General features: G+C 35.4%; 1 protein-coding gene across 2 annotated transcripts in view; it reads right to left on the bottom strand.

Annotated features, from left to right (window-relative positions):
• Positions 1 to 7,231: 7,231 nt before the first annotated feature.
• The window catches only part of LOC125658064 (mitotic checkpoint serine/threonine-protein kinase BUB1-like), an 83,444-nt gene continuing 67,153 nt past the window's right edge, over positions 7,232 to 23,522 (bottom strand). For both annotated transcript variants that reach the window (XM_056150252.1, XM_056150253.1), the window contains exons 21-24: positions 23,347 to 23,498; positions 15,561 to 15,750; positions 10,042 to 10,148; positions 7,232 to 9,316 (exon numbers count right to left, since the gene is read on the bottom strand). In XM_056150252.1, the coding sequence (XP_056006227.1) occupies positions 9,127 to 9,316; positions 10,042 to 10,148; positions 15,561 to 15,750; positions 23,347 to 23,498 (639 nt within the window). In that variant the 3' untranslated portion in view covers positions 7,232 to 9,126. The remainder of the gene's footprint in view (positions 9,317 to 10,041; positions 10,149 to 15,560; positions 15,751 to 23,346; positions 23,499 to 23,522) is intronic.

Here is a 23,522-nt window from a genome sequence, read left to right as displayed (position 1 = left end):
ACTGTACATAAGATATATACAAGCTATCCACACGTCAGGTGCCTGCGATACTTTATAGAAAATAAAATCAATAAATAAAAACAGATAATTGGTTTTTTTTTTTTTTATATCTGTGCATTTATCAACGTATAATATCAAATATACTTTTGCTGTTGTTCATTTCTTTTTAATTCAATTTTTTGGTCACAACGCGGGAGAGGGGTGGGTATGTTAAATTCGTAACTAGTTTGACTGTCTCGATGCAGAAGTTTTGAGCTAGTATCAAGTTGTCAACAGATTAAATATCAAGTATTTCCCCTTCTTGAACTTCCGGAGAACCACGATCAATTTACTTTCGAATTTCAGAATCAACTTGTCCATGAAAACTTAATTAATATAATTATTTCACTGTATAAAGCTGACCTAATTAAGATCATACTTATTTCGCTGTATAAAGCTAACCTAATTACTATCATAATTATTACACTGTATAAAGCTTCCTCTTTTTAAAATTGAAAATAATTAGAACGTAAATCTTTAATGCAATAAGAAAATAATCAAAATTACAGACATATTTCTTACAATAAAAATTTAATTATATAAAATCATATTTTTCAATACTGACAATCTGACTAAAGTACAGACCTATATTATTATATATAATAATATAGGTCTGTACTTTAGTCAGATTGCAATACTGATTACTTCTGATTATTGGGGGTAGGGATATTGCAGCTGATTGCAATTAACACATACGTCGGCCATGAGTCAGTTCAACAAGAGCAATTATCGGACCCGGTCATCACTGCGCGTGAAATCGGGTTATGTTTTGCGCGAATAAATTACGTGTGTTCAGCGGGAGCGGTATCAATCTAATTAAAATTAGATGTTAGATCCGCTCACAGTGTAGCGAGTATGTGAGCGGATCTAACATCTAATTCTAACTAGATTGGAGCGGTATTCACCATGAACGACAATGCAATACAATACACTGCATCCAGCTTTGTCCAAATCCATGGAAGACACGGCACACAATGCTACAGAAATAATAGACACTGTTAAAGAGGGACAGTTCATCACTAATATTAATGTTAGGGTTATCACTTTTCCTTTTGCTGCAAACTTCGGAAATTTCTCACTAATTCTTCTGTCCAAAGTTCTTTTTAACTTTATAGTAAACTGTGGAATGAGCAACGACCACTTTGTGCTTCAAAGTCTGAAGCAAAATACATGTACGGGAAAAAACCATGCAACCAATGTGTGAAAATTTCCGAAATTGATTTTTTTTAAAATTCACACATTGGACATGCTGTCTCGTGCAAACGATGACCTGCTGTTCATAGCTGCACAGACCTGTATAGCTCTCTGAGAAAATATCAAGAGGGATGAAATCTGTCTCCGGGTGCTACATGCAGTTCTGTAACTAGGATCATTCAGCAGTTTCTACATGTATGTTGAAAAAGGTCAGAGGCAAATATGAAGATATACTTTTCCCCTAAATTGGAATATGATTTACACTTATATAATTTAAGGAATAAATGTCTATGTTACATGTATCGTTACAGAATTAATGGAAGCATGAGAAAATCTGTATATTCGGCGAAGCTGAATATGCAGATTTACCTCTATGCTTCTGTTGTTTTATACATGTACCCTCCATAATACAACCTAGATAAATATTAATTTCCATGTTCCACCCCAAACACATTGTATAATGAAAGCGAGACGGTGTGGGGCGACCTACATGTAGCTATGACCCTCAAGTGGGTGCAGTTAAGAGGAAATTGCTTCTGAAATTGATCACAGTAAAACGCGTACTTTGTAAATCTCATTAAAAGATCGTAAGCCCTCTCAACCCACATTTTAAAAGCTGATATTCACCGTGTTTTTATCTGGCAATACTTCAAATCTTGCGAGACGACTTTTTTCTACGAATTGTATGCAATTAAAAATTTCAATATTAGTAATATGCATGTAATTTACAGTCTTAAAAGTTTAGTAAACATTGAATTCAAAGATTTTCAGGGTTGCAGCGATATTCATAACCACAATGATGTCAACACAGGTTGGGGAAACCCGCGGATTAAACAGGAGTTTTCTGAGTGATATCAATCAGATATACCAATCCTAGTCATTTATAGTAGTGTTATATTGTCTGTATCAGTAAACGATACCAACATGACGAACTCTGACTGGTGCTCTGAGTCACTTTGAACAGCCTCATTAGGGCTTTCCACCTTTCTGTGGAAAGTCCTATTGTTATTGTTCTGTTTATTATTTTCCTGCCGTCAAAAAAAATGTTCGTCTTAAGACTTATCGAAAAACTTTATAGTCCATCATATAGTACTTCTTGAGAAACGAATACAGTTCACCCAACAAAATTGAACTTTGACCCCTTACGGAGTTATTGGACCTTTCGCAGAAATCATTGTTATCGTTTCTACTTTTTAACCGTAAATGATAGGAAGATGAAACCTTTTCTAAAGCATAGAGGGTAATTAGTAGAAGCGAAGAATTTCAAATGAAGGGATTCGGTGTCCCCTATAGGGAGTTAATGCCTCTTTATGTTTTGCGATTTATTCGTAAAACATGTCGAACTTCAGAACGGTTTGTCGAAGAGACATGGGACCAACTGGAATAGGATACTTGACCTTTGACCTTGAAAATGAGGTCAAGGTCAAAGTCATCAGAAAAGAGGAAAAAATAGCACTTTTTATACTCTCTTTCCTGCTTAAGATAGCGTTGAAATTTTATATGGGTAAGTATTGACTTCTTGATTGGTTTTGATAGTATGCATTATAACTTTGAACTTTGATCCTTCTGTGAATTTCGGAGACTCGCGTTGAAAACCTTGTTATCGCTACTCCTACTTAACGGAAAGTCGTAGAGACATGAAACCTTCGCTAATGAATTCACAGTAAAACCCTCTTACAAAGAAAAAATAATCAAAGGGATACGAAACCCCTTAAGCATAGTTATTGCCCCTGAAATTTTCCAATATCATTATCTAAGCCTTTAACTTTTATATTAATATAGATAGAGACATGGGACTACTTGCATTGAGACCGATGACCTTTGACCTTCAAATTGAGGTCAAGGTCATCATCAAAATTATTGTTTTTTCATTTTGAAGGTCTTTCATGGTATTTTTAGCATTGAGAAGCTAACCGAAAGGAACCGAAAACTGCTAAACAAAGTTGTTGCCCCTGAATGTCTTGATTAATATTTTTTAAGCTTATAGCTTTTATATTAGTATAGATAGAGACATGGGATCATTTGCATGAAGACCGATGACCTTTAAAATGAGGTCAAGGTCAAAGTCATCGTGAAAACTATTATTTTCATTTTCAAGGTCGTTTTGAGTTTCTAACATCATCTTAAATATCTCTTTTTAAATCATTGTAGGTGGAAAGCCCTCCAATTGTTCGCGAACAATTAGGATTACTAGTTCTGTTTGCTTTCTGTGTGCCCATCTGCATAGACACGGCTGGATTCAAAAAAATATTCTACGGGGGTTGTCACTCAATGACAGAAAGTCGTACACAAATATGGGTCAGTGATGACTAGAAGCAATGCTAAGATAGACTAAACTTCACATAAATATGCAATCTGAAACACCCCTTCCCCCTCAGTGGCGGATTTTTATAGAGGGCGTTACGGGGATTTAATCTCCCTTAGGTTGAACAGTTTTAACCAAAAATTGTCCTTTTTCGCCATTTTAGGCTATTCAACTAAGCCACCTACCCCCGTTTAGGGGCGGGAAAGGTAAAACTCGATAAATAATTTTTTAAAAAATACATGGCGTTTATATTTTATTTACCTGCTGTATAAAAAAAAAACGAAGTTGAATTCCTTTCCTAGTAAACTAAGTGATAATTATTGTATAGTTATTTAGATGTATATACAGATTAGTTGATGAAATAATTTACTTGTATCGTGACTAATTAAACTTGAAGTGTTTTAGAAACAGAAAAGTAAAATTTAGAAAGTGAAAATAAGATTTTATCTTCCGGTACAAGAGGCAGGTTTAGGCTCCATTACTCAAAAAATGTAATCGATTAATGATTATTCAGAAAAAATTTGTGTAATCGATTACAGTCAATTTCTCCTCTAACCCCTTGCTTACTTTAAATTTTTTATATGTGCATGTATATAAAGATATACATGGTGATTATGTGAATATGATATGTGTATTGATAAATTTGATAATTGTACTTATATACAACTAATGTGCATTACATCAGTCATTCCCGTATAACTCAAACAGTAGCCAAGTATACCGGTACATTGGAAAAATGAATTTAGACAAAACAATATTACATTTTCCTTCTCCAATTATCACAGGTCACATAACCACCAGTTCGGTTAAAACATCAAACAATATAACTATTTGTATAATCTAAAATTCATCCCATAAGAAATTTTATGAATATAAAATCAAACAATATCGTTGATAATTCCAAACTTCAAGTAGAAATAATATTGATTAAAAGAATGAAATTAATCATATAAAACGATATTTTAAAAAAAGAATTTGTATAGAATTTCATTTTGTAAAATGTATTTTGTTATGTCACTATTTCGTAACTTTATTAAGTTTTCAGATACCAAACAATGATATAATGCAACTTTAGTTTTAGTTTATAGCATGTGTTATTCTTCCCTGCACTTGTTATTGGCAATTACAACAAATAAATGCGGTGTAAGAGAAATTATATGCGAAAATCAGGCGATGTAACGTAGGCTGGGTATTTTTTATCTTGTGAATTTTTGTCCTGACGTCTTGTGTTGCATTTTTTCAATGGTATTAACCATACAATACAATTGACACATCTCGACTTTTCTTCTTTTTAAAAATGTGTGTGAGGGGTCGTGTGTGTCTGTAAGGGGGGTGGAGGGGTAAATTTTTCTAATTGACTTTTAGAAATGAATGCAATAAATGAAACAACATTCATATTATGCCTGAAATATTTTGCCTATCATTCTAGTCCAATATATTTTTTCAAGTATTAATTTCAAGATGACTCTTTGCTCATCTTCAATGAATAAATGCGTTTTTCCATGTTATTTTCAAATGGCTAGTTACCTCCCTTTAGTGTTTTGGCGGGAAAAATGCTATTTTTAGAAACTACACACCCATACCTATCTAATGATATGAAATATATATTTTACCAGGCATAAAGTTTTCGTCAATTATACATCAGATACCTTAAGTGTTAATTCGTAACGGAGGTTACTAAAAGCATCACATTTTGTTTTGCGCCATCCCCTGAAACAAAAAATGGTTATCATCAGTTTTATCCTCCGATATTTTGTGTTTATATGCTTTAAAAGCTGATTATATTTCTTAACTGTTCGTGGTTTTAAGTTGTTTGTTGTTTAATTTTACCAATAACCTCCGTTACAAAATATATAACCTCCGTCATCCAGAGTTTAAGACTGATCAGATCTTCAAATTAAATGGAGCTACAATTGAACAGTCGTATGTCACGGAGTGGAACAGTCGTATGCCACGTAGTGGAACAGTCGTATGTCATGCAGACAGTGGAAGTCGTATGTCATGCAATGGAGCAGTCGTATGTCACACAGTGGAACAGTTGTATGTCACGCAGTGGAACAGTCATATGTCATGCAGTGGAACAGTCGTATGTCACGCAGTGGAACAGTCGTATGTCATGCAGTGGAACAGTCGTATGTCACGCAGTGGAACAGTTGTATGTCACACAGTGGAACAGTCGTATGTCATGCAGTGGAACAGTTGTATGTCATGCAGTGGAACAGTTGTATGTCACGCAGTGGAACAGTCGTATGTCATGCAGTGGAACAGTCGTATGTCACGCAGTGGAACAGTTGTATGTCATGCAGTGGAACAGTTGTATGTCATGCAGTGGAACAGTTGTATGTCATGCAGTGGAACAGTCGTATGTCACGCAGTGGAACAGTCGTATGTCATGCAGTGGAACAGTCGTATGTCACGCAGTGGAACAGTCGTATGTCATGCAGTGGAACAGTCGTATGTCATGCAGACAGTGGAAGTCGTATGTCATGCAATGGAACAGTCGTATGTCACGCAGTGGAACAGTTGTATGTCATGCAGTGGAACAGTTGTATGTCATGCAGTGGAACAGTTGTATGTCATGCAGTGGAACAGTTGTATGTCATGCAATGGAACAGTCGTATGTCACAGACAGTAGAACAGTTGTATGTCACAGACAGTGAAACAGTTATGTTACACCAACAGTGGAACGGTCGTATGTCACACACAATGAAACAGTTGTAAGTCACACAGACAGTGAAACAGTCATGTTACAAAGACCATGGAACAGTAGTATGTCACACAGACAGTGGAACAGTCATATGTCATGCAGTCAGTGGAAGTCACGTCACACAGACAGTGGAACAGTTGTATGTCATATAGTGGAAGTTGTATGTCACACACAGTGGAACAGTCATGTTTCATGCAGACAGTGGAACAGTCGTATGTCATGCAATGGAACAGTCATGTCACACACAGTGGAACTGTCATATGTCACACAGACAGTGTGAACTTTCGGGATTTGCCAGAACGACCAATTATATTTAACATTTATACACCATGGTCATGTGATAATAACCAAGTGTAGGGTTTCGCTAGTCGATGGTCTTTAAAGAGCTATGTGCAGTCCTACGATGACAATTCAAGTCACTATTGGTGCTTAGTACCTGTAGTGAGTGTAAATTAGATGGAAGGGAAAAAGGCGCACTTAATTTAGACGCGTATCATTGGATGCAAGGCATGAAGTTTTACCGATATCCCCAGGATATTCCCTAGATTTATTTCTCTCGCCAAAGCACATAATCTAATCCAACGCATTTTCCTATAAAATGGTTCTAGTGATTCCTTTCTTTCAAAGATAGCATTTGAATACAGTAACTTGATAGCAATTGAAGTATTCTATGCTTGTTTACTTAGTTGTTATTGTAATCCGGAAGTGGCATGCCCTACAAAATAAGTTCAACGCGCGATAAAAGTCAGAGTGGATCCGTATCTCGAAAGTCCCTTATTGCGTTGACATGCGACTTATTTCTGCCAAAATCTATTTCGCATCTTATCCGAACACACAATGGCTTCCATTGTGCATGTAATTACTTGTGACAAAATCTAAATGCACATGCTTATTCTTGAAAAGCAAGATCTATTTTGGTAGGGACCAGCAGGTGGCGCCACGTAGCCCCAAGAAATTCCTGGGTTTGGGACATTTTCCAACTAAAATTATTTTCAAAACATGAAAGCTTTATTTTGAGCAGTGTAAACAATCTAACATAATCAAATTTATTAGAAAGATTTACAAATGAACTTGTTAACATACACATGCTTATTCACTACATTTGTTCAGGGTTGAGATTTTGACCTCTATAGTGCTATAACATGGTAAGGGCCTCCAGACAAACTGAATAACACAACAGACAGACTGACAGAAATGTCTATTCTAGTTTCTACAACCTATCATGATGAACACATGTAGATAGACAAACAACTGCACCTATTCGGATACAAAAACCTGATATAAAAATGACAATATGGGCATGAAATATTTATTCCATCTCATGTTCAAAATAACATTTATCTAAAAATACATGTAACTTTATATGTTGCAAACCTCATTTATTCCAAGCTTCAAATGTTCATTATCATATGCGATTAAAATCTAACAAGATGTGTTTGTGAAATACTGATACCCCCATATGGCAGCAAAGCTGATCATGGCCAAGATTAGTTTTTCAAAAGTAGGTAAAACCCAAAGGTTTAAGTCATGAGGTAAAACATTTTGGTACTAGAAGAAAGGTATTGCCTCAAGGAATACACACGTGAAATATGAAAGCCCCATCACCAACCATTCAAAACTGATACCCCCATATGGCAGCAAAGCTGATCATGGCCAAGATTAGTTTTTCAAAAGTAGGTAAAACCCAAAGGTTTAAGTCATGAGGTAAAACATTTTGGTACTAGAAGAAAGGTATTGCCTCAAGGAATACACACGTGAAATATGAAAGCCCCATCACCAACCATTCAAAAGTTATGGCCAAGGTTAAAGTTTTTGCAGACAAACCAAAAACTATATGGTTGGGCAACAGTAAAAATTGAAGAGATAAAGCCAACACTTTATGCAGTAAAAGATTTGAGTGGATATGAACCCTTTTCTACTAAGCCACAACTTAGTGCATACATACTGCTTTATAAAATTTCCATTCCATAATTTGGTTGTTAATGCCAATACAAATCTGAATCTAGTCACAAACAAGTGCAATGCTTGTAGTTCAAAACACAACCATCTAATTATTCACTGATACAGCAGTAATTAAAGAAAAGATGAACATCCAAATAATCCATGAGAGAGAGAGAGAGAGAGAGAGAGAGAAGTTTAACAGTGTTCTTTCTACACCTTTTCTTACATCTGAGAGTAATAATAAAATTTTACTTTTAAGATTACTTTAATTATCAAATTGAAAAATAAAAAAAGAAAAACATTTCAAAATAATAAAGTGTAACTTGAGAAGCAAAATGATTACTTTTCACAATAATGTATAGGTAGCACCAACATCATGGGAAGCATGTACATCAAGATAAGTGATTACCCATGAAAGTGTGACTTTTACCTCGGACCTTAAGAAATCATCGGCATCTTTCCTCTCACCATTAGGTGTACCAGGTTTGATTATAGTACTCTAGCCTCATTAGTACTCTCGTCATCCTTCCCACATGATGCTGATGAACAGACACGTGTGCACACAAATACTGCTTCAAACCCTAATACAACAATAGTTCAATATGGATGTCGAGTTTGATTATCAGATTTATTAGTACTGTTTCTATCTTGCTTTATGCTTATAAAATGATCCAAGCAAGTTTGACATTGATATACAAAGGGCTTCTTCTTCAAATCATTGGATCTGAACCCAAGGTGCTCCCAGACAGACGCACTGCACCATACCATAATATGACATGTCTATGAGCGGTGGGTAAATGTTTTAAGTGTTCAGGACAATACATGCTGACTGGGTCTCTGTTTTGTTAACCATTAATATTTGTACAGGTACAGGGTATGTCACTTTCCCTAGTTTTTCACTGTAACAGCACCTTTGGTCATTGAATAAGACACGGATCCTTCACTTCTTGGACATACTGTCCAGCTTTATGTTGACCTTGTTGATTTGTTTGTTGTATTTGGCTAACAGGGTACTGATGAAATATTCTTCACATTCTCTCCTCAGTACAGAAAGGTCAGGGAGCTCCTCACAGCTAGGGATGTTCAACAGGGTGTGGAAAATCTTCCTCCACAGTGGCTGGTTAAACGTCCTTCAATTAAAAATCACCATTTAAAATTAGATATATGCTTTATCACTTCAGTAAATCAAGAAGTGAGGAATACCAAATCTATTTGTTCTCTCTGTCTAAATATAAAAGATCCAAAAACAAAGTTTTAACACATCTCAAACAAAAAATGTTGCCTGCAGAGTGCTTACAATCTCAGTGTTACATGCACACTTGCATGAACAGTCCTGTTATTCTATCCCCTCTCACAATGATTTGAAAACGGATAATACATGTAAATGATAATTTCATTCTTGTTAAATGCATTTGTATGAAAAGGAGCAATATTTGTATCAAAGCAACACATACATGTTCATGAGTATTTTATGGGAAATTCATAAAAATCTGGGTTATTGCGACACCAATAAAATCTCACACCGAGACCTCCCAAATCTCACCCTTAAATCAGCTATCACCCTTTGCCCAACTGAATTTATCACATGTATGGTTTATATAATAAACAAAAGCAAAAGTGATGCTGTGTAATGATCTTTGTGTGAAACACCAATTAGATGTTTGAATCCTGTTCTATGAAATCATTTGGAGCAAGTTTCAAAATGAAATTATGTCTGAAGACTGGCTATTTCTACTAAACCTGAACCAGTTAAGTCTCTAAAAGACAAACAGAAACCTAGACAAACATGTTCAACTCTCACACAACCCCTTGCACCTAAGATATATTTTAGTATAAACTTTAGATTGTTTGTTACCTGCTGACTGACTGTGTGATTCTCCACTCCCCCTTTTCCTGATAGACTTTCATATACTGACCAAACAATAATACATGGAGAGTTCCAGCCAAGCCAAAATGATCAGTCTGTCCCCAAAAAAGAAAAAAGTATTATAAATGTATTTTTATTTCCTGAAAATCACATACAGTAATCATCTCTTTATGGATATGAAATTAATTTTAAAGGGAAATAACTTCAAGAATTTGATGTGTTCTGCAATTCACTTTTTTGTGGTTGAGCAAAACAACAAAAGAAAATAATAAAGAAAAGTTAACCGTGAGTTTACATACATGCACACATGAATTTGTATTTTTAGGCAAAACCACAAAATTTTATGTTAATGAAAACTAATGTAACCATGGTGTTCCAAGAAATTGACAAATTGAGAATTCATTTTTTGTTGATGGATTTAATACATGCATTTAATTTCAATCAAAGGGCGATAACTTCTTGAAATTTAAAACTTTTTATTCACTCAAGGTTTCACTTATATGAGGCATAATAGTATTTCAGAAGGAAAATAAAAACAAGAGGCCCATGAGCCACGTCATTCACCTGAGCCACCTTGACCCTGCCGTTCTTCAAGGTCAACACCAGAGTATAAAAAGGTCTTGCCATAAAGAATCAATTTATATACAAAATATGAAAGTGCATACTGTAGAATCATTTAAATTCGTGGGGGGCAATTTTCGTGGATTGCTGAATGTTTGCGGGTTCGTGGGGACGTAATTTCGTGGATTTATATATTTGTAAGATTCTTCTATACTAGTTGTCTTTATTCGTTGAGGATGTAAATTCGTGGGTGAGGGGTACCCACGAATTCCACGAAAATTGAGCCACCATGAATTCTAATGATTCCACAGTATGATCCAGTTCAGGAGATATAAAATAGGTCAGGGTGTTTTTTTTTAAGTAGGTCAAACTCCAAGGCCAAAAGATCAACACAAATGAGTCACAATGTCTTGCCTCAAAGAATTTTTATACAAAATATGAAAGTCCTACCTAAAATAGTTCCTGATATACTTAATAGGTTATGTTTTTCTAAAACTAGGTCAATCTCAGAGTTAAGGTCACAAGGTTAAAGGACGTGATATGAAATGAAAGGTCTTGCCATAAGAAATTTATATACAAGATATAAAAGATCTATCTTAGATAGTTCGGGACATATTGAATAGGTAGGATTTTTATTAAGATTTCATTAAACTTCCAGGTCAAGGTCACAAGATCACACAACATTGGATCATGTGAAAGGTATTGTCGTAAGGAATGTATATACAAAATATTAAAGCCCTTGCTTAAATAGATCAAGAGATATTTTCAAAGATAATTCTCAATATATCCGAATGTAAAAATTCCCTATTGTAGACCCACCCTACTCCTGGGGACCATGGTTTTGACAAACGTGAATCTGCAATATGTCAGGAAGCTTTCATGTAAATTTCAACTTTTCTGGCCCAGTGGTTCTTGAAAAGAATTTAAAAAAAAAAGAAGAAGATTTTCCCTATAAACTTTGATCCCCTATTATGGCCCCATCTTAACGTAGTTCCACACTCCTGTGACATCATAAGATTGTGCAAAGTCAATAATTTAATGACTGGAACATAAATTTTGTTGGAGTCTTTTTCAATAGTTATTGTAAAAAATCTTGTTAGCCATAAAATATTTCAAAAGTCTTAGTTATATTTGAATAGTCAATGATGCGTTTCAAAATATTGAATCCAAGGACAATAACTCTGTTTTCATTAAATTATTTATCAAGTCCATTATGCAATAGATTTCCTATATTTTTCACAAACATTTTACCAAGGTGATAAGGAATTATTATCTGTGTCTTTTCATGAAATTACATAAAATTTTAATCCATGAGTGGTTTTGAATAGCTCAGTTGTATGGTGCCAGACTTAGGGTTTTTATGGGGGTATACATACTCTGGAAGCTATAGATTTGAAATTATTAAGGAAAGGTATGGATTTTTTTTCATAAATAACTATAACAGATGTACATCTACTAATATAACCAGAAAAAATGATATGTAAACCATGCTATAAGGAAATTGTGTCCATATCTGTTTGTTTTTTAACATTTTGGAGAGTAAGGCTAATTCAATAATTTTGCACTTATTATACTAAAACTTGATGAACATAGTGAAAATGACATGTGTTTTAGTTCTTGACATGTTTCCTGATAAATAAATGCAATTTAAAATTTTTGTTGTTGTTTTTATTTTAAAATAACAACAGATAACTGTTTCCAATGAATTTCATAAAAATCTACATAGGGTACATTACTTCAGTAGTGTCTGTAATGAAAATAAATCTGGAAATCCTTAACTAATTTGCCTTTTCTCATTACTCTGAATGTTAATCTATTGATTCCAAACAAAACAAGAGGCCCATGGGCCACATCGCTCACCTGAGTCACCTTGGTCCATATCAGAAGACTTTCTATATATATTTGCATGTAAAACCGTAGTCCTTATCATGGCCCCAATCTACCCCTGGAGGCCATAGTTTTTGCAAACTTGAATCTACACTATGTCAGAAATTTTTCTTGTAAATGTGAACTTCTTTGGCCCAATGGTTCACGAGAAGAAGATATTTGAAGATTTTTCCTATATATTTGTATGTAAAACTTTGATCCCCCCTTGTGGCCCCATCCTATCCCCAGGGGCCATGATTTGAACAAACTTGAATCTGCACTATATCAGAAAGCTTTCATGTAAATATCAGCTTTTCTGGCTCAGTGGTTCTTGAGAAGAAGATTTTTTAAAAAAAATTCCTATATATTTGTATGTAAAACTTTGATCCCCTATTGTGGCCCCATCCTACAACAGGGGGCCATGATTTGAACAAACTTAGCTCTGCTCTATGTTAGGAAGCTGTTCATGTGAATATCAGCTTTTCAGACTCAGTGGTTCTTGAGAAGAAGATTCTAAAAGAATGTCCCTATATATTTGTATGAAAAACTTTGATCCCCCCTTGTAGCCCCATCCTACCCCAGGGGCCATGATTTGAACAAACTTGAATCTGCACTATGTCAGAAAGCTTTCATGTAAATATTAGCTTTTCTGGCTTAGTGGTTCTTGAGAAGAAGATTTTTAAAGATTTTTCCTATATATTTGTATGTAAAACTTTGATCCCCTATTGTGGCCCCATCTGACCCCCAGGGGCCAGGATTTTAACAATTTAGAATCTGTACTATATATCAGAAAGCTTTCATATAAATCTCAGCTTTTCTGGCTTAGTGGTTCTGGGAAGAAGATTTTTAAAGATTTTTTCTATATATTTGTATGTAAAACTTTGACCCCCTATTGTGGCCCCATCCGACCCCCGGGGGCCATGATCTTAGCAATTTATAATCTGCACTATATCAGGAAGCTTTCATATAAATCTCAGCTTTTCTGGTTCAGTGGTTCTTGAGAAGAAGATTTTAAAAGATTATTCCTATATATTTGTATGTAAAATTTTGATCCCCTATTGTGGCCCCATCCGACCCCTGGGCGCCATGATTTTAACAATTTAGAATCTGCATTATATAAGGAAGCTTTCATATAAATCTCAGCTTTTCTGGCTCAGTGGTTCTTGAGAAGAAGATTTTTAAAGATTTTCCCTATATATTTGTATGTAAAACTTTGACCCCCTATTGTGGCCCCATCCGACCCCCGGGGGCCATGATTTTAACAATTTAGAATCTGCATTATATAAGGAAGCTTTCATATAAATCTCAGCTTTTCTGGCTCAGTGGTTCTTGAGAAGAAGATTTTTAAAGATTTTCCCTATATATTTGTATGTAAAACTTTGACCCCCTATTGTGGCCCCATCCGACCCCCGGGGGCCATGATTTTAACAATTTAGAATCTGCACTACCTAATAAAGCTTTTCTATATATTTCATCTTTTCTGGCCCAGTGGTTCTTGAGAAGAAGATTTTTTAATGACCCTACCCTATTTTTACCTTTTCTTGATTATCTCCCCTTGGAAGGTGGCCTGGCCCTTTATTTTAACAATTTAGAATTCCCTTTACCTAAGGATGTTTTGTGCCAACTTTGGTTGAAATTGGCCCAGTGGTTGTTGAGAAGAAGTTGAAAATGTGAAAAGTTTACAGACGGACGGACGGACAGACGGACGGACAGACGGACGGACGGACGCCGGAGTACGGGTGATCAGAAAAGCTCACTTGAGCTTTCAGCTCAGGTGAGCTAAAAATGCTACCTAAACCCCAAAAATCCAGGACTAAGGACCCACCTTAACCCCAGGTGCCATGATTTTAACAAACTTGAATCTGCACTATGTTAGGAAGCTTTCATGTAAATTTCAACTTTTTCTGGCCCAATAGTTCTTGAGAAGAAAATCTTTAAATGACTTCACCCTACTTAAGCATTTTCATGATTCAATATTTCCCCTTTTGAAGAGGGCATGACCCTTCATTTGAACAGACTTGAATCCCCTTCACCTAGGGATGCTTTGCGCAAAGTCTGGTTGAAATTGGTCCACTGGTTCTGGAGAAAAACATTTTAAAAATTTGTCCGTGTATTTTCGCTATTATTCAAGAGTTAATTGTAGACAGAAGATAGATAGATATAGACACACACACAAGTTTACAAGTGTTGGAAGATCAAATAAACATTGCTTTTTATTGCTATTAACATTACAGTCTTGCAGAATGTACTTAACATATTCATGAGATCAGAAAAACTACTGATATTTTTGTTTTTGCATAATTGATTGCATAAACTTACAACTTTCTCACTTCTCACAGTTGAACAAATAATGAAACTCATCACCCAATTTTTCTAAATGACAAATTCCTTCACTTCTGTCTACACTAAAATATCTACTAGCCTCACTTGAGAGTCTGACAAAAGTGCATGGCACGAGCAGGGCTTGAACTCATGACTTCCTGGTTACAAAGCAAACACTCTACCACTGAGCTACTATGAACGATGATTGCTTTTGAAAGAGGATAGCTTATATTCTTAATTTGTTTTCAAAATCAAGGGGTTGTAAAACCTGGTGATATATCTAAAACATTCCACTGTCACTTGTATTGGGTGGTGCAAAATACTGAAAAGAAAGCGGAAATCAATACATAGATTGAGTAGGTAAGCCTAGAAAACTAACATCTTCAGATTCAAGGAGGCTTGGATATCTGCTCAATAAAAAGACAGAATGTAAGAATGTAGAGGAAATGGGATTAGAATTAAAGAAAGGGAGAAGTGTGGATCCTTGCATGTTATTCAGCTGCACTAGCTTTATCAGTAGCACTGCCAACATATTAGGAAATTCAATATAAAGAATGCCATCTCTGAGGCGTATATTTTTGAAAACAGTGAACTTACGAAATATTCATCCTTCCATTTTTTCATTCGTAAAATGCAACAGTAATTGAAATATGAATCAAAACGTTTCATAAGTTTAAACATGTAAATAATCTTTTTTTAAATAACAAATTGTAATTCTCAATGAGAACATTGTATTTCGACCTAAGCTCAACACATACCTGGTAAGTCCAAGGTTTGTTGGTTTGCATCTCTATGCACATAAAACTGGAAGTTTTGACTTTCGCCATGAATGTGGTGCCTGGTGGGTACCTGGACATGTCGATACTTTGTCCAAAGTCGATCAACAGCAGAGGTCTGTGGTTCCCACCGAACACAATGTCCGGGTCAACACTGTCTGGTAATGGGAAGCTGGAAGAGGTACAGGTAAATCAAATAGGTGTACTCTAATCAGGTCTCTGATTGATCCAGCGTACTCTAATCAGGTCTCTGATTGATCCAGCGTACTCTAATCAGGTCTCTGATTGATCCAGCGTACTCTAATCAGGTCTCTGATTGATCCAGAGCAAGCATCTTTAACAGCATTCACTTTTAGTATACACTTCCTCAATACTGTTGATCTAGATCTGGCCCCATCATAATATCAAAAGATGACTGCACACTTTCACAGATAGAAACTAACTGCTTGCCATTCCTTATCATTTGTAACATAATCTGAGACTTTCACAGAAAGAAAACTGTTTGCTATTCCTTATAATCCAAGACTAACAATAAATCATAATACAGTGAAACTTCTCCAAACCGGCCCCTCAGAAAACCGGTTCTCCTTGAATATCGGCCGATTTTCAAAGTCCCGGCAGAAATCTTAACATTTCCTTACAAAGAAAGTCTTACAAAACCGGCCACCCCTGAAAACCAGACATCGGCCACTTTTTAAAGTACATTTGTTAACAAGCATGTGTAATTTACCCTTTGATTTTTGGGGGGTTTCCATAGACTTAAAATTCCTAAGAAACATCAAAATTAAAATTATATATTTACTACTGTACTTTTTAAAAACGTCAAAACAAAATTGTTAATGACATAAGCGATGAATGTAAACAGAGTTTTTATAGGTAAGAGGAATTCCAATAATAGGCCTCTGTGTTTTCGTTATGTATCCTGTTATAGATTTTCAGTTGAAAATTAGATGATTTCAGCGAGAATATTTCTTGTAATTCATAATTACCTTTAGGTACAAGCGGACTAATTTAATCTCCACCGATAATTGATCATAGATCACCAGATGAAAGTGAACAGTACCTACTTTGTGAATATTGAGATAAAACGTCTATAATTGCTAAATTCTCGGTATACCGGCCATCCCTCTAAACCGGCCGTTTTTTCCAGTCTGAGAGCCGGCCGGTTTAGAGAAGTTTCACTGTAGTGCACTACAGGTATGTGTCAATTCAGAACTGTACACAGGAAATATCGCCCCCAGTTTATTTTTACCCTCGATGTCAGTGGGCAAATTTCAGACTGGGTAAAGCATTTTCTTTCTCGTTAAATACAGTTCTGTTAGGGCAAATTTAAAACAGGTGAAACCCTTTGCATGGGTAGAAAGGCAAAAGAAAAAGAAAAAACAAAAAACAAAGAAAAAACAAAACAAAAAACAAAAAAAACATGGGGTGAAACTCTGTAGATACAGTACAGTTGGGTACCACAAGGGAAAAAAAAGGCACCACAGCATTTGCAAAATACCGCGGTACATACCACGGTATACCGCAGATTTAATCTTTAAGTACAGTACCCGCAACGTTACTCTTGACATGATAAATGATAGAACACGATACACGCATGATAGGATAGGATACACGCACAATACGATAGGATACACGCACGATACAATATGATACACGGTAAACCTGATAAACGCAAAACCTGATAAACGATCTTCATGACAGACCTGATAAACGCAAAACACGATAAACGATCTTCACGATAAACGGAAAACCTGATAGAAATGTTGTAAATTTAGAAACAATTTAGACAGAACGAAATTTTGATATGTACAAAATAATTACATTATGCTGATAATAATACTGAAGGATTTCAATATTCATTATTTACCTAAAATGTATAATTTCTTTATCCACGGTCGTATGTTTATTTTTTTTCTTCAAAAATTCTATTTGTTTTTTTTTTTATGCCATTACAGCTAAAATCAGAAAACTAACCTACATGTATATACGGTATTTAATTCATTATTTGATATCTATATGAATTTTCTCAGCCAATGATTCTAAAACGTATATTGTCACCTAATGTTTAACATATGAATCATACAGGAATTGATTTTTGTCTTGCTTAACGTCTCGCTCGAGAATATTTCACTCATATGGAGACGTCACTATGACCAGTGAAGAGCTTTTAAATTTAGGCCTATGCTCAGCAATTACAGCCATTGAGCAGCGAGGGTTCTCTAGCATGCCACACCCACTGTGACACGGGGCATCCGTTTTTTAAGGTCACCGCCAAGGACCCGTGACATTCACACCTGATGCCAAGTGTTTAGCAATTAAACAGGGAATTAACAAAATGTAATCAGTCAGTAGCTCTCTTATTCTAGTGTCTATAATCTTGAATATCAAATAAAACCAATTAACATTTTGTAGCGAGGAGGGGGGTTATTTTGCATCAAGCTCCGAGTTTGCGGCGCTCAACAACTACAATTATTTTCATAATGACCGCTTAAAAAATAATCCACTGCACTACACCATATACTCATATGTTAGATATTTCTACACTATGAGTGATAATTGATAGTCATAAGTAATTGGAACATATTTATATGAATTGATATTTTGTTAACAACAAATAAACTATTAAATAAAGTGCACCACCACGACACATGATACGCCCGTCACATATTGTTAACAGTATAGATTGTACCCATTAAAACATTTTTTTTATATATTAACTTAATTAAATGTCACAGTGACCTTAAAGTAGGATGCGACACACCTTCTACCTAAGATGCATTAGTTGACCAATTTTGGTGATTCTAGGTCTAATAGTTTTCAAGTTATGAGCCGGACAAGTTTTTGCCATATATGGCCATATCTTCTTAATGAAAAGTCACAGTGACCTGGTTTTAATGTGCGACACACCTTCTACCCAAGATGTATCTACATACAAAGTTTGATGATTCTAGGCCTTGTAGTATTTAAGTTACGGGTCGGACACGAAAAAGCTAACAGACGGACGGACAGACGGATATCTTCTTAATGAAAAGTCACAGTGACCTGGTTTTAATGTGCAACACACCTTCTACCCAAGATGTATCTACAGACAAAGTTTGATGATTCTAGGCCTTGTAGTATTTAAGTTACGGGTCGGACACGAAAAAGCTAACAGACGGATGGACAGACGGATATCTTCTTAATGAAAAGTCACAGTGACCTGGTTTTAATGTGCGACACACCTTCTACCCAAGATGTATCTACAGACAAAGTTTGATGATTCTAGGCCTTGTAGTATTTAAGTTACGGGTCGGACACGAAAAAGCTAACAGACGGACGGACATGAACGCCATACCATAATACGTCCCGTCTTAAGACGGGCGTATAAAAACATAAACGAAACCCGGCTTGATTTAAATTCGCAATTTAGAAACGTTTAAAAATGTTTGTGTTTAGCATGTAAAAATTCAAATAATCATCAAAACCAGCATAAATTTCCAGTATCTACACGTACGACTATTGGTACATGTGTACATGCAAAAAAAACCAAAACAACGATGACAGCTGAATCGTGCCCAGTTGAGCAGAATTTTGGGAGATGCAACACCTTTACATTCTTTTAAAACTTAATCTTCTAAATGTGTGAAATACAATGTCCCTGAGAATGTTTATTGTCAAAACACGGGTGATACACACAATCAGATATAAGAACGCGCACTAGTTCAGTTGAATACAGGTGAAAAAAAATTCGGAAGAAAAAGAACCATTATTAAAATATATGTAATAAACACTGTAATTTACTGATTTTTCCTTTCAGATCGGAACTTCCTATTTCTCTGTTAGTGTTAATTACAAATAATTGTTTCTAGACAACGAAATGTTTATGAACTCCAGATGAAGGAGCTTTCAGTTTTACTGTCGTCGGTTTGCTCGGCAAACCACTGCCTACTTTCCAGACTACTTAGAATGAAATTGTGATAAATTTTCACTCTCTCTGGACAGACAAATAGCTCTTCTTCTGTCTTAAAATCTACAGCTTTATGTTCTCCTTCAAATATACCAGAGTTCTTGAAATTTCTTTTGAAGTGTCAGACATTTGGTCCGATACTGTTAGAAATAGTGTCAGCCGAAACAAAATTTTGTCAGTCCGGAAAAAAATGCATTGCTTTTGAGGTTTTTATAAATTTTATTTATAATCAACTACATGTGTTATTGTATTCAATCTCCATCTCAGCTATACGTTCATAAATTCTCCTTTCATACCCTTTCGCATCTTCCTCACACTCTGAATCTTCTTCAATTCACTGAGTCACTTTTTTGCTCCATTTCTCTCTCATTTTCCACTTCTGTCCCATCCTCCACTTCTCTCTCACCCTCCACTTTTCTCTCTATCCTGTCTATTCCTCTCAACTTCTTTCTCATCTTCCTCTGTAATCGTTTAAATTACTCTCTCTCACTTTGGCCCGGGTGTAGTTGGTCTCGCGACTTTGAGCAGATGGTGTCACCTAGTAATAGGTAAAACCGCATCAAACAAAAATCCTTGTCTCCCAGATTCCCGGTTTCTTTTCTCCTCGTAGTTCTCACAACAGATTCTTCATGTTTACGTTTCAATGTCTTGCCGGATTTAGCATCGGTTTGAAAATTTATGGGCCACATGGCCGCCATTTTTCCTGGTAAAAAACGGACTTCGATCCCGATCTTTTATTGGCCATCAGGACTGACAATTAAGTAATTTGTGTCGGACATTTACTACTTTTATCGGATAATCCGACATTACCGACACTTTTCAAGAACTCGGATATACTGTCTTTCCTCGATTCCTAAAAATAGCTTCGTTAACAAAATGAATAAAGCTTTCGAAAAGTATTGTACTTTTTCATTAGATTTAATATACGATCCCGATAGTGTCCTAAGCTACACGATAAACGATTTTCACGATAAACCTGATACACGCAAAACCTGATACACGATAGACCTGATAAACGCAAAACAGGATAGAAAACTTGATCACGATAGGATAGGATACACGCACAATAGGATAGGATACACGCACGATAGGAATGTCAAGAATAACGTTGCGGGTACTGTATTATGATTCAATTTTAAGTGTTTTAAAGTTGTGATTCATTGTATATAATAAGTAGTTGGTTTATTGATTGTAAATTGAATTTAATTTATCAAAATATAAATAATAAGGGCTATTCCAGCAAAAAACGTATGGGGGGGAGGGACGGCAGCAGATATTTTTTTGGATGGGTGGGGGTGATTTGGGAAAATATATTTGTATGGGTGGTTGTCTTCCAGGTTAAATAAAAAACATGGGTGCCTGTGAATTTTGATAAAAATGAAAACGTATCACGCTACGTTTCTATTATTACAAAAGAAGAAGAAAAGCGGAGCCATTCTACATTAACTTAAGTATGGAAAAAAGATTGATAAATGGGCAGATAACTCAATGTTACCGTAAAACTTTCCCCTCCAAGGTGTTACCCAACGTATTGTACCTGTCCTAAACTACCACCTGTCTAATGCAACCAACGATCATGAGTTTTACAACCTTTTCGTGTAATTTCACCTTTATGAAACGACTGTACATTTTTTCGATTACAACGCGATTCCTACTTTCGATTTCAGTCGAGCATGACTATTCTGGGAATTATCGCCCCTAACACTTTCGTTTTAAAATGTGCAGGTAACAGTTCGGCGGTGATCTTGTTTAATCGGCACTCTGAATCAATTATTATACCCAAGCTATCAATTTGTTAACGTGTAATTAACATGCAGCGTTGTGTGAGGTTAATTACCAAAACCCGAGTTGTTGTTTAATTAACAAAATCAAGGATCAGGGAATCACTGTTGTTTCCGAAGGTGTGAATTTCGACAGACTTTGAGATGTGCGGGGTAATTCGGATATGAAATCTCCCACCTGGTATACCATTACGTTTAACAGAGTGGAAAATTTGCCTGATTGCGATATAAATCGGGTAAATATTATGCTTGGGACTGAAATTTTAAATGGAATATTCGCTGGTTTCCCGTAGGCCTACGAGAGATTGTAGGGGGGAAAGTCAAAGGAAAAAAGTCACAATCTATATGCATACACTTTGTAATTTAGGGAAATATCTATGTCTAGCACTTCAGTTGCGAGAAAACCTAACTCTTTGAAAAGTTCTTCTCCGTTGCTTGCTTGAATTTGTACACCACTATACAATGCCATTTTATGTATACATATTGTAACTGATGTAATAAGACACTTGTCTTTTAAAAGCAATAAAGAGAGTAACAATATATGTGAATTTAAATTAAAAGTGGTATAATATATTCATATTTTATTTAGTTATATATCATTTAAAAAAACCAACTTCTTGTTATTTCAACTGTGCAATTAACAATCACCCAGATCATGACATGAGTAAAAAGGACATGCACATCTAGTCCAGAAATGATATGACAATATCCCACATCATTAGTGAAACTGTTCGTTTATAATAAGCAAACAGAGCTTAGGTTTCTACAACTCGCATGTTTCCAGAGTATACAAAATTAATTGCATTTTTTCTTTCATTTTATATGCTGAGATCATCCTTTTTTTCTCCCTACCAAAATTGCATTGGAAACCAAAATATGTAATTTTTTCTGCAATGATTGCTACCTTCATCTCCCGATGAAACAACAAAGAAAGATATTTTATTGTTTATATTTTTTGCATTTTTAAAAATATAAACTAGAATTAAGTTCTAAAATATCATATGGTTGATCCATTTGTTACGTTAAATGAAAGTATTGAATTGTATGGGTGGTGGTGGCAGGGGAGAATCTAATTGTATGGGTGGTGGTAGCAGAGGAAAATTTAATTGTATGGGTGGCTGTCTTAAAAATAAAGTGCCTTCCCTCCCCCCCATATTTTTTTTGCTGGAATAGCCCTAAGGAAAAGGTCGTATTTAAATTTTGAAACCAGTAACAAAACACAAGTTTCATCCAAACATAAAAGTAAGCATATACTATATAGCAGCGTCTCTATCATGACTAGAATCAATTGTGACTAAACTACTGACTGGAACGACTATCAAAATAACAAATAGGGGGAAAACCTGTGCAATTTATTTGACACTATCTCAAAGTCTAGAAGTGCGTTGGAGATCGCTGTTCCCGTTATTCTTAATAGTCACGAAAGACGAGAACATTATTCTCTTTTTTTCTACATGTAGGATATGCCTGTCCACTTCTCTGAAGAGAATAACGAGAACATGTGCGCATGATTGTGTTCTTGTTCTTTGACCACAATTCCTACATTCTTGCACCTCAAACCCATTATCAGGATGTGTACTTGGGGAGTTCAGAATCTGCAGGAATTTGTACTCATGCGAAAAACAGTTGTTTTGAAAGCACAAGTCTGCATCTGCCATTTTATATTTTTTACTCAGGGTTTGCCTAATAGGCGGAAATGGTATTCAACTCGCATAAACCAAACAACATAAAAGTAATTTTTATAATCTACCTTATATTAAATGTTTTATTAATGAAATGAAATATTTGATATTGATTTTTTTTTTTATATATTTTTGCTTTCTTTCAATTTTATATTTTTGTTAAAGAGTTATCAGACTCGAATATACCGGTATTTTGCCTTGTGTACCACGGTACATACAGGCACCAGAAAAATACCAGTACACCGATAATACCGCACACCTCTAAAATACAGTATTCTTTACTGCATCCAAACTATTATATATGAAATCCTTATAATATATGTATATCCCAGTGACTATAATCCCTGACTACTCACAATCCTTTGACCAGTAGATTGTCTGGCTTCAGATCTCCGTGAATGATCTGACAGCTGTGAAGTTGTTCCACCATGTACATTAACTCTATGGTGAGGTACATCGTCAGGAATTCCTGCGACTTATTAACCTCTGCAAACTTATTCACCAACTCCTGAAAAAGATTTTGCAACATTTC

Source organism: Ostrea edulis, chromosome 9 (assembly GCF_947568905.1).
Source record: "Ostrea edulis chromosome 9, xbOstEdul1.1, whole genome shotgun sequence".
NCBI lineage: Eukaryota > Metazoa > Mollusca > Bivalvia > Ostreida > Ostreidae > Ostrea > Ostrea edulis.
The sequence above is the reverse complement of the archived record's forward strand: the minus strand, read 5'-3'. Positions and strand labels throughout refer to the sequence as shown.